This window comes from Mchenga conophoros, linkage group LG16, assembly GCF_057382185.1.
Source record: "Mchenga conophoros isolate Kocher_MC1m ecotype Shallow Benthic linkage group LG16, M_conophoros_male_GT1.1, whole genome shotgun sequence".
Lineage (NCBI taxonomy): Eukaryota > Metazoa > Chordata > Actinopteri > Cichliformes > Cichlidae > Mchenga > Mchenga conophoros.
The window spans coordinates 22,562,961-22,575,102 of record NC_140541.1 but is presented as its reverse complement, the minus strand read 5'-3'; the positions used below and the strand labels follow the sequence as shown (position 1 = coordinate 22,575,102).

At 42.5% G+C, this 12,142-nt stretch overlaps 1 protein-coding gene across 1 annotated transcript in view; it reads left to right on the top strand.

Annotated features, from left to right (window-relative positions):
- Nucleotides 1-11,894, top strand: part of agps (alkylglycerone phosphate synthase) — a 28,658-nt gene extending 16,764 nt beyond the window's left edge. Inside the window, exons 13-20 of the mRNA XM_085249315.1 lie at nucleotides 582-658; nucleotides 744-856; nucleotides 2,593-2,662; nucleotides 3,610-3,671; nucleotides 4,413-4,502; nucleotides 5,934-6,033; nucleotides 6,212-6,269; nucleotides 9,965-11,894. Of these exons, the coding sequence (XP_085105441.1) occupies nucleotides 582-658; nucleotides 744-856; nucleotides 2,593-2,662; nucleotides 3,610-3,671; nucleotides 4,413-4,502; nucleotides 5,934-6,033; nucleotides 6,212-6,269; nucleotides 9,965-10,086 (692 nt within the window). The 3' untranslated portion in view covers nucleotides 10,087-11,894. The remainder of the gene's footprint in view (nucleotides 1-581; nucleotides 659-743; nucleotides 857-2,592; nucleotides 2,663-3,609; nucleotides 3,672-4,412; nucleotides 4,503-5,933; nucleotides 6,034-6,211; nucleotides 6,270-9,964) is intronic.
- Nucleotides 11,895-12,142: the final 248 nt, after the last annotated feature.

Genomic DNA, 12,142 nt, shown 5'->3' with positions numbered 1-12,142 from the left:
TGTATTAGCAATTTTTTCTCTCTGGATTTTGAGTATTTAATTAACGAGTATGATGGCTGTGAGGGACCTTAAGACCCACAATCACAGTTTGGAATGGAAACAATTAGGACACTAAGTGATGAAGAGACTTGAGCATAGGGGGAAATAAATGAACTGTTAAGTCTCGGCGACATCACCCATGACTTCCCTGCTGTGATTGATAACCATCCCATTGGCCCCAGCCCCTCATTTTCCCTTGTCCACAGGCGCTTTTGTGCGTCCGATCAGGAATAAATCAAAAAGGGTGGCTGAGGAAGACGGATATCACTGTGTCAACCCCACTTCCCTTCGGAAACTCTCTGATTTATAGTCGCTGTCGCTCGCAGCCACTGGCCAGTTGTGAAGTTATTCAAATGTTACCATTTATTTCTTCTTCTTTTGTTTGCAATTCCAAATATATCAGAGTTGCTTTGCTCTCTCAGAACACTGGAGGATGCAAGCAGAAGCAGAGTTTGCCTAATTTGTGGGAAATTTTGTTTTATTTACTTTAGGGCTTCTTTTAGGTGAATTAACTGAACTGATTTTAATCTGATATTTAACAGGTCATGCCCTGAAGCCTCAAGTATCTTCAATTTTCACTTCCTTTTTGGACGGGTTGAAGAAATTTTACATCACCAAGGTAAAAAATAACCAGGGGTGAACACTGTAAGGTTCTTGCTGCAGGTGTTTTACATGAAAAATGAGCCTACCTCTTTAATTCTCAGTTCAAAGGGTTTGACCCCAACCGCCTGTGTGTGGCCACCCTGCTGTTTGAGGGAGACCGCGAGAAGGTCCTGCAGCATGAAAAGCAGGTTTATGACATCGCTGCAAAATTTGGGTGAGTAGTGGCTGCTGAGTTTGGTATTTTTACATCTTTCTTCTATATCTCTATATTGTTGGATCATTTAAAGATCAGAAAGGTTAGAAATGTGCCATAAGGTGAGGCTTTATACACAGTGGTGGCGCTGCTTTCAAGCAGCCTTGGAGTAGCAGTGATAAGAATTGAGAAGCACAGTTACACACTTAAGATTTGTTCTTCGACTCAGTAGCTTGTCTCGATGTGGATTGATGGATCACCTCTGGATGTCCTCCTGTCAGGCTAGCTTTAATGTTAAAGTAGGTGTGAGGTGGGCAGAGATAGTAGGGCACAGCTCCCCTTAGGACAGCACAGGGCCACAAGACACAGCTGGGGAGTGTTTGGCTCTTGTGATTGATCATGAAACACATCAATAAGGACTTTCTTGGAAATCTGTTACCAGCCAGCCAGAGAGGAAACCTCCTTCATCCAGAACCATTTTTAAGCCCTCAAAAAAGAATATTCAGTTCATTTGCCATCTGTGTAATTGTTATGAAAATAATTACTTTTATTTATTGGTGAATTGTAATTGGTAAACGGTAAAAGGTTTTTGGAAACCTAATATGAATATATCTGTGTAGAAATCTCATATAAACATTTCTCATCTATAACTAACTCCAAATAATCCTGATGCACAGTTTCCTCAGACATTTTTGTCTGTTCCCATTATTTTGCACAGCCACATAAGAACACAAAACCTCGGTCCTAATTTACTCAGATCCAAAATCTTCCACACACAACAAAAGAAAGAAAGAAAGCTTTAAAGTTCAAAGATGGATTTTTATGGTAAACTGGACATTTAAAAAACTGCAGAAACATATGAATGGATAAAGATATCAACCTTTCATCTCAGGTAGACCACAAATGTGATATGTTTGGTCTGAAAACTGGCTGCAAGGATTTGTACAAGATTTGCACCATCATGAGTCATGACATAGCCAATGCATAAATGTGTTAGTCATTCATTAAAGTGGTTGTGGCAGTAACCTTTACGTTTGCAGATATTTCACATCTATGTGAAGCGTTTGTAAATCTATAGATCTCAAGTGTTCATACAGTTGCTACCAAAACGGACTCTGGATTTTTAATATTTTTTTTAGTTAAGAGAAACAATAAAAAAGTCCAGTGTTTCATTGTAATTAATATCTTGTGCAAGGCATTCCCTGTTTTGCCAAATGTTTGATCAGTATTTGATTATACATGCCATACATTATATTCATTAAGTCTTATTTGACACCATTGTAGCATTTCATGTTTGCTTCTATTTTAGGATCTTGCTGAGGTTCAAACAATGGTTTTGTGATAGAAAGGGGTTAAGCCATACCAGCCAAAACCTGTCAGATGCAACATAGTCTTAATAATTGCATTATTTTCATTAAATGGCCATCACCCATCAGCTCAAGTGCCGGTGATGGATTGCTTAGGTGTGGTGAGGAACGTTTCCTGCAGTGATGGGAAACAGGAAGAAGGGTGAAAATCAATATAGTGATTTTCTAATGAGCTTGGCCTGATTAGTTTGGATGGTAGATGAAAATGTGATTACCCACCGCAGGTGATAGATGTGTGGCTGACCTATGGCGATGCAAGGAGCATAGCGCCATTGATCTGTACATTGTTGCACTGACAGCCTCCAAGACAGCGGTTGTGAGAGGGAGCAGCCGGAGCAACAAAGCTGAAGAAAAGATCTGTTAAATATTAACCCTGATGTCTCCTCGCAGGGGCCTGGCAGCTGGAGAGGACAATGGGCAGAGGGGCTACATGTTGACCTTTGTCATCGCTTACCTCCGGGTGGGTCACTTCTCTGGCTTTTTCCCTGCCTGAGCTGATGGGCAGGTGGGGCAGGCAGGGAGATTGCAATTTGACAGCGGAGAGGATAGCGAGCAGCAATGAAAGCAGCGGAATATGACCTCGGGAGGGCTTTGATTTGATCTGGTCGCAGTTGTTGTCAAGGCATTGAACAGCAGTAGAAGAGCACAGTAAATGCAGACAGAATGACAATAGAAAGTTGACTCAGGTCATCCCTGTTAGAAACCTTTCTGATAATCATCAACAAGCAGGGTGTTTAAATATACTTAAGCAGGTCATCAACAGCTTTCTGCTTTTTAGTTTTTTGTTTTTTTTTTTATCTCAGTTGTCAAAAGTCCTTCCTCAGTGGCTCCATATTGTAGATGTTTACACATTCGCCCAACAAGCAATAATCCCGATTTCAATCCCAGGAGGAGCCACAAACCCTTTTGGGGTTGCATCGGAAAGGGCATCCAGAATTTAAAGCCCTTTTCAATAAAGCAACAGCTTCTATTCAAAAATGCCTTTTTGCAATACAGGTCTGAAAATGTCTCGTTGAGATGTCTACTAGTACTACTAGTTATTTATGTAGTCATTCTTTATATTCTAGTTTTATGATAGTGGTTTGTTCTGTTGAATGTAAGCCGGTGGTAAAACATCACAAAAAAGCCCAAGATAATGTCTTTGTTTTATCGGTACAGAGAAGAGAAGCTGCTTTCATTTCTCTTTTTTTCCTTTAAAAAAGAAAGTTGTGCATTGCCTTTAAAAAAAAAATCGATCGAATGTCACCCAGCTCATAAAAATAAGAAGCTGTGGTTTCAAAATAAGATCACAAGCTTGGAGGATTTCTGCATACGCTTGATTTACAGGGTTACCACAGTTCTCATAAAATGTGCTGAATCACATTAACATATAAGCCTGCTTATATATGTGCATTTCATTCCAACCAGGACTTGGGAATGGACTACTATGTGATTGGCGAGTCCTTTGAAACCTCTGTGCCTTGGGACAGGTAAATACATTGATTCACTCGCCTCCTGCAGAGTCTGCCCTGAGCGTCCTAATCCTGTTTTTCCCTTCCTTTCGTTTATTTCTCCTTGCCTCTGTCTTTCACATTCACCTTCATGCCTGCCTTCTCCCCTCATTAAATGACCCTGCGTTGGTGGAGCTTTTCCTCCTCAGCATACAAACGTACCACTACTGACATACTCACACACCCACACACATACATAGAGGGGAGAGGTGTGTGAGTGTCCTCTGTATGTGTACCATGTACTATGAGTCACAGGCTCATCTCACACCCATGTACTGTGATCTGCATTTTCTACATGTTTTCATTGTCCTGCTTTCTCACACAACAAACAGGAGCACATGCAGGCTCCTTGTTGTGTAACATGCCTGATGGGGAGAGACCAAGAGATCAGGCAGTGAGGCGAGCATATGTGCCTGGCTCATTACCCAGCCTCCTCCCCATCCTCCACACTCCACGCACGACTGCAGATGCTTAGGACTGGCGGCCATTTCCACACCAGTGGGAATCTCTCCCACAATGGTCTTCATGTTAGTCAGTCTGGTCTCTACCTCCTGCCTGGTCTCTTGCCTTTCTTTAATGTTTTTGGTCTGTCTTTCTTTTATTATTTATATTTTTGCAGTGCTTGGTTTTAAATACACATTGTTGTCATGTTTTAAACACACAAATATCAGCTTAAACTCCTATTAATTTTCTTGTCTTTTCTTTCTTTCTTTTTTTTAGGGTTTTGGACATTTGCAGAAATGTAAAAGCGCGCATTGTGCGAGAGTGTAAAGACAAAGGAGTTCAGTTTCCACCATTATCCACATGCAGGTAATATTTAAAAACAGTTTCCAAAAGACTGAGCCTGTACAAGCGCTCTGCCAGTCTCCTCACCATATTTTAATGTTTAACACTAGTGCAGAAACGACACCTACAGTATAGATTTCATATTGTTCTTCCCATGAAAAGAACACAACAATGCACTGTGTGTTCTAATTTGTCCAAAGGCTATTAAAAATATGACACTCTCAATCAGGTCACACATATGTAACGAGCTCAGGTAACTTATTAAACAAGCAGGGCAGTGTAGTTTTTAGCAAATGATACTCAAGGATTAAATGGTTTTCTTGTTGGATGCTATTTTAAACTGAGGAATAAGATGTAGTTGTTTGTCACAGTTTGTAACAGTTTTTGAATTGTTTAAATTTTACAAATATAAATGCTTCTGAAAAAAATAATAAACATCATGCTGTGATAAAATATCATCACATCAATCCTTTAAATGACATCTATACACAAATAATCAAGAGCATTCCCCAAATGAAATATTTTGAAGAAGTCGGTCCAAATTAGAAACAAATGAAAAGCAAAGAAAAAATAGAATGACTATCAGTTGCTAACTTTTATTGTTTGACAGCAAATGGCATTCAATCCTAAAGATACATTTCAGTTATAACCTTGGAAGTACTGAGGTGCATACCAAGTGTGACCCCTGTTGAGTTTGCAAGAGCCACGGAGACAATGCGGTCGGACGTTGTGACAGACAGACGGCGAGCTGGTTGAGGAGCACCAGGCTGCTGCTCACAGATTGCGGACAGATTAGGCCTCAGCCTGATTATGCTACAGCCATTCATTTCCCGGCTGCAGTCTGTCACATGATTGATTTGTCCATTTAACCTCCAGAACAGTGAGTGTGCCAGGTGATGGGCCATGTCAAATGAACAAGGGCCCAGCACCCTGCTCCTCCAGAGGGAGCAAGGCCAGAGAGAGAACATGTAAACGGGAAAAGCAGCATTATATTCTCAACACAAAGGTTGTTACACAATATGTTCGAAAACCTGAGCGTAAGCTGCATTTAGTGGTGTGGGGAAAACACAAATATTATGATGTCAGTTGAATCACCCTGCCTGCATCATACCTGAGGAGTAAATGTGGCTCAGATGATTCAGTAAAAGGATTTGATCGCCATTTATTATGTGATAATGTTGTGTTATTAAAGGCGATAGTGCTTCCACGCTGCCTCCGCTTTCTGCTAACCATGAATGGAATTGAGGTCAGAGGTTCGCTGGGGAAAACCAAACCTCCCACTGCACTTTGTCTTCCGATTCCAATAGAAAAGAATCATTTATTGTATGTAAAATGGAGCAACTTGTCAAAAAACTCCTCCTTCACATGCATGTAAATTGGATTTTCTGAGAGACGGTGGAAAGAGAAAGATTAAGGTTTTTTCCGCTCGTTTGAACGTGTTTCTTTTTGGTGCAGGGTGACTCAGACGTATGATGCCGGTGCCTGTGTCTACTTTTACTTTGCCTTCAACTACAGAGGACTCAGTGATCCAGTGCATGTGTATGAACAAGTGGAGGTAGATCCAGTTTTATTTTTCTGCACATTATGCCAAAAACTGTTAAATAAAATTAGAGCAAATTGCATCTGATGTGATAACATGTTGAAACGCCAACACCCATCAGAACAGATGTCAGAATATAACATTATATAATGTATAAACTGAGTGTTGTTTTGTTTTTTTCCCCTCTTCACAGCATGCAGCTAGAGAGGAGATCCTTGCCAATGGAGGGAGCTTGTCACATCACCATGGAGGTACCCAGAGCTGAGAATTTTGTGCTTAAAATGTAGAGCCTGTTTTCACAAACTGCAGAAAGCAAGTGCATATAAATCACCAAAAAAGCACAGTGATGTTATATTTGGAGATTCTCATGTTTCAGTTGGCCAGGAAAAAAAAAAAAGTTTTGTACTGAATTGCGATGACAGCATGGCGAGCCTACCCGGCGTGCTCTTCCACGCTGGCAGCCAGTCGTGCTGTAAATGTGCATTTGGTCGTGGATCTTTCATCGCTTCCTTCACATTTCCAAAATCTGTTCCCACAGCTCAGATGAATGACTCTGACTCGGCTATTTGTTCATTTCAGCAGTGACCAAATGAAACGTGAGCAGGGGAGGGCGGCGAAACAACTCTCCTGGCCCCATCAGGGCTAACCGAAACGGCTGCCTTATCTATATTGCCATCCGCCTCGCTGTTTTCATACATCACTTGAGGCTATTCATCACACCTGTCAAAAACAGTATGTAGTGAATCAGCTGCGATATTAAATCACAATTTTTCCTGAAGGCGGGGACGGGTTCAAAATTAAAAGATTGCTAATAAAAAGGAGGCAGCGGGCCGGGGTAAATGATGCCGCCGTTATCGCCGGCTGTACACTGACCTCCAAACGGTGGCCCGGCCACCCCGAGCGGCACGGGGAGGTGACGCTGGGGAGAGGGGGGTGGGATATTGATGCAGCTACCGTGTGCGAGGCCCATTCTGTAATTGTGATTAATAACAGCGGGGCTCGCTATCTGGGTGCAGACAGGACGGTTTGTCTGCCCACAATCAGCGCTTGACAAATGGAGCTAGTTTCCCTGGGTTTTGTGTATCAAACAAAACAGATGTAGTCAAGGATGGTGAGGTGGGAGGCCAGTGGAGAAAATATACATTTTTGTGGCCCTGTATTTACAGCAGGTCAGCACGGTGCTGCGTGGGCATACGAAAGGGAATCTCTGCATGCAGAGCGCTTCGACCCCTTTCACTACAGGACGTAATACTCACCTAACAGCACTGTGTGTCAGCTGCTGTCCAGGGGAAAACCATTTTTCATGAAAAAGGAGTCAGTTTTAACAAACTGGCTTTAAAAAAACCCAAAACAAACATGTTAAATGTTTAAATATTGGCCAGTGCTTAAAGACAGAACACCAGGAGAAATGTCCTCTTTAACTAGGTCACCAGTGTCGCAGCAGTGAAGAGTTGTCGGAACATCCATCACCAGGAGAATCATCCATCTATCAACCCTGCACCACAACTCCTCAACCAATACTCCAGCTTGGTCATATCAGAGGAATGCATGGCCACTGCCTTACCCTGTCTGTCATGTCCTGACCCCCATTTGTTAGAGAAACCCCAGGAGAGCGAGAGCGGGGTGTGGAAGCGGATGAGCCTCAACCCAGCTTCTCTCTTCTTCTCCAAATGAAGGCCATTCGAGGGTGCCCAGCGTCTTCACCTCACCTTGCGGCTTTCTTTTTCTTTTCTTTTTTTTGCGGAGATTCTCTCTCACCTGCTCCCCACACTGCACTTCCACTCAGGTCACTGCTCTCAGGAGGTAAAAAGAATGACCTGATTTGGTGAAGTTCCGCGTTTGCCATTCGCCCTGAACTTCCCCGGGCTTTTCCACATGGGAGAAATGTCAGTTGTTTGATTTTTGAGAAGGAGGGGGGGATTTTCTAAAATAGCTACCTGCACTTCTTTGCATGTCTCAGCTGCACACACCAAGCCTGGTGAGATTGATTGCAATAGCAAGCAAAAAAGAGAGAATATGACAAGATAGATGTGTAAATTATCACAGTGATGGAGGCAATGATGCAGTCCCAGCACCTTCTGTTTTCTCTCCTATTCCTGAGAGGAGGGTGGGATGGAGGTGGAACGAGGGGAAAGAAGTGGGGAGGAGGTGGTGGTGGTAGAGAGCTTGGTACTTTCTTAGTTATTGGGTAGCAGCTGATTGGTCCCCTTGTCCCCATCTGGAGGTTTGTGTGGTATCAGAGTCCCCAGTGACCCCGCTGTCTGCCCTGTTTTGTCAGGAGACGGGCCTCACTAGCCTCATGGCTTATCCCCATCTGGGTTTCCTGGCCAAACTCTGATAACATAGCGTTGTAACATGTCAGGGTGGCCCCTTTTTCTCATCTTGCCCTGGGAGCACGGGGGGGGGTAGAGGCTGGAGAGAATCGTGTGGATTGGGAAAGGAAGGCATGTGAAGACACGTTTTTGGGGGGGTTTTTTGGGGTTTTTCATTTCGTTTTTTTTCCTTTTGGCCTTTATAATCTTATCTAAACTGATTACACTGCTGGTTTCACATGTTTACACAGAGAGCAGCACCTGTTCTGAGCTGCTCTGTTCTCAAGTCTATCTTTTTTTTGCGTGGGTGGGTTGTAGATATCGAGTATTTCTTTTAAAGTGACACGACGTCAAAAGTTAAAATTTACTTACTTCCTCTTTGCTGGACTGTTATTAAAAGACGACTTTTTCCAAGAATGAAGCAGCTTTCCTTTCCCGGATTTTTAGTTATTAGTATCACACTCTGATAATGACTACTTGCTCTTTTTGAACTGATTTTGCAGGGATTAAAGCTAAAACAGTGACCGAAATGATCATTCTCACTGCTATTATCTCACATTTTTCAGTGTTTTACACTGAAAAATGTGAAAGTTGCCTGTCAGCTTCCCAAATCCCACATTATCCCCCCAAAAAGTTGCACTGATAGAAAACAGAGAGAAGGTGAAAGCTTCTCATGTATCATTTATTATTTAAGTACTTGGTTAGGCCATAAAAGGCAATGTTAAACTTGAAATTAGATCAATTTTCGTGACTGTGCCGAAAAACATTTGACATAAACCTAAATTTACATATTTGGGGTTTCTTGGGTCTACTGACCAGTTGAGTAAGTCAGTGTTGTTAGTCCCCAGTAGCACCACTCTTTTCCTCCTCTTATTGCCAAATACAAAAATATAAATTAGTGCTTTAATTTGGTTACATTTGCTGTTAAATTCTTCTGTTTGAAAAGTTGCCGGCTCCACTCTGCAGGACCCTGTCAGGTCCAAATGCTTTGGAGAATGTCGAACTGGACAGCTGGTAAAGTAATGGGCGCTCTCACTGGGCTTCATGCCGAAGGCAGTCTCACTCCTCAGGTTGGGGGGTTTGGACGACGATGATGAGAGGCCGCGAGGAGCGGCTGAAAGCCAAACTCCCGCTGACAGAGTGCCATTGTGTTGGTGCTCCACGGCTGGCTGTGGCACCCTAATGATGATCGGGCCAGTGTTGGGGCATAGAGTGACGTTCGGGACAACGGAGCACAAAACCCTCGCGGGTCAGCTGGAGGAGTGCGGCCGTTGGCACAATGAGACAGAAAACGCTCCTGTGACTCTGGACAGGGGGGGGATTGGAGGGGAGCGGTGGCTCAAAAAGTGAGGGAGCCGGGGACGGCCCGCTCCAGCCGCCAGCCGGCCCCTCCTCTGGGAACACACAGAGCCTAATGAGTTTGATAGTCTGCTGAGCTCCATAAATCATGCCATGCAAAACATTTCTCCTCTCTGAATAAAAGCATTTATCACCCTCTGTTTATTCACTCACTCTCACAAGATTGATTGGCTCCCAGCAGCCTGCTGAGCAATCAGCCGTGCCGATTCCTCTATTTCTCCCCCTCAGTCGTCTTCCTTGGTTTTTTTTATTTATTTCTCTCCTCTGTCATTCAGTGGGGAAACTTCGGAAGGAGTGGATGAGAGAGACCATCTCCAGCGTCGGCATGGGGATGCTCAGGTCTGTCAAGGACTACGTGGACCCAAATAACATCTTCGGCAACAGAAACCTCCTCTAATTAAATAATTCTGTCCATCTTTAGCTAACCTTTTTGTTTTGTTTTCTGAAAGCATCTTGTGCATTTTTGATTAATAGATACTAAATGTGATTTCAAAACGGACACAGATCTTTGTCATCTACATCAAAAGTGTCATCCGGTGCCATTTAACGATTCACCCAGGCTTTTTCTTGCTTTGACTTTGTATTGCACTTAATCTGCTGTAACAATCATTGTCGTCCATGTTGAAGCTCATTTTTACTCGTGTCACGGTCTCATCCTCCTAAGCCACAACTGTGATGCAACAAAAACCTTCATTTTTCATCACATTTTCTTTTGTTAAACTGCTAAAAATCCTTGCCAACATTAGCAGAAACAATTTGTCTACATGATCCTGTCTTGTGTGTGAGTCTGTGTGTGTGTGTGTGTGTGTGTGTGTGTGTATGAGTGTATGCAATTGAGTGATTGGCATTTCTTTAGTGGTAACTTTCAGCTCAATGCGCTTTCTGAAGCTCTGTGCCTTTCTAAAGCTTTTGTCTGCCTACCCTTCTACTACACGTGTGTACATTGAAGTCCCTTTGTGAAGGTCATCAGTGTCTTCTGTTCATCTTTTCATGCCCTCCTGCCTTCTGTTGTACTGACCAATTGCCAAGAGACTTGTTTCTTGTGTATGCGTGTGTGTGTGTACCACTGGTGATGAACTTTTTCGAGTTAAATGGGACCTATTATGTTCATATCTAGCCCCACCTTTCTATTCTTGGACTCTGCTCGAGTAGCTTGGCACGATTCACAGGTCACAATAATCGTTATTTATCTTCTGCTGGACCTTTGCGTATCTCATCTCAGCTAGCTCTCTTCTAATTGGCTGCCAGTCACAAACAGTAGTGTTCAGCAGCAGGTGGGTGGGGTTGATGTTATGGCAACATTAACTACAATAATAAAACCATAATAGAAAATGATGAAAAAACATAATGGGTCCCCTCGAGTCTTTGTTCTGCACAACCAAAATTTCCCCACCCTTAGATAAACAGTATGAGGATAAAGACTGATGATTCCCAGTGTGTTTAGCGTTTGCACTGAAGGCATCAACCTTGCATGGTTTGTTGAGAGAGTGGGGGGAGGGGAAAAAGCCATTTCCATTATGACCACGTTTGCAGTGTAGGGCCTCTGGATTCTGGTGCTCACGTTGTACCAAAGACTCAACTCATCAGATCATGCGAGCATACTGTACATGTGTTTAATGTTATGGCAACTTACTGCAAAGTTAAACTGTATTTTTTAATTAGCATATGCAAAGATAACCATCTGAAGAGCTCTAAAATGTAAATATGTGTGACTGTTACACCTGCTAAAACTTTGTATTAAAACACAAGTCCATGTTTCACTTTTTTTTTTCTTCCTGCCATGTAGTTGGATCATTTGTGTTCACCCCAAAATTCTTCAGCTCGTCAAACAGTTGAATAGTGTATTGTATGAAAGGTTTTTTGGATCGGACCCTGTAATGTACTACATTTTGATACTGGACTTTTTGCTCTCATGTTGAAGTAAGGTCTACCTTTCCATTGTTAACTATGTGTCATGTTTTCCAGGATCCCTGTGTGCTTTAAGGTCAAAAGAAATCCCCCAAAAGTAAAAAGATTTGTTCAGGACCCCGCCCCCAAACTCTTATCTGACCTTCTACCCTCTTGTGTCAAAAATATGCGAGAGCTTGTTTTTGAATGTTATGGCTGTACCCTTTTTGGTCAATTTTTCCACTTCTCTTAACAACATAGTAACTTCTAAGTATGTTTTGTCAATGCTGTTTGTGCAATAAATTAAAGTAAAACTTCCCAGTTGTGAATTCTTTATTATTTTCTTTGGCTTTTTGTATGCACTCCACATTGTTGCGAGAGCAGAAAACTTTTTCCTCATACATCATCTTAAATTTAGCCCTTCAGTTCTTGTCTTTATTTATACTGTCAGGCTGTTAGGAAGGTCAACGAGAGCCTGAGAGCAGCTTTTTTTTGTTTGCTCAGCCTTTACCTGCACCATGCGGAGCTCAAGGTAAAACAGCAGAGCTTAACAGAGCCTGTCTTTT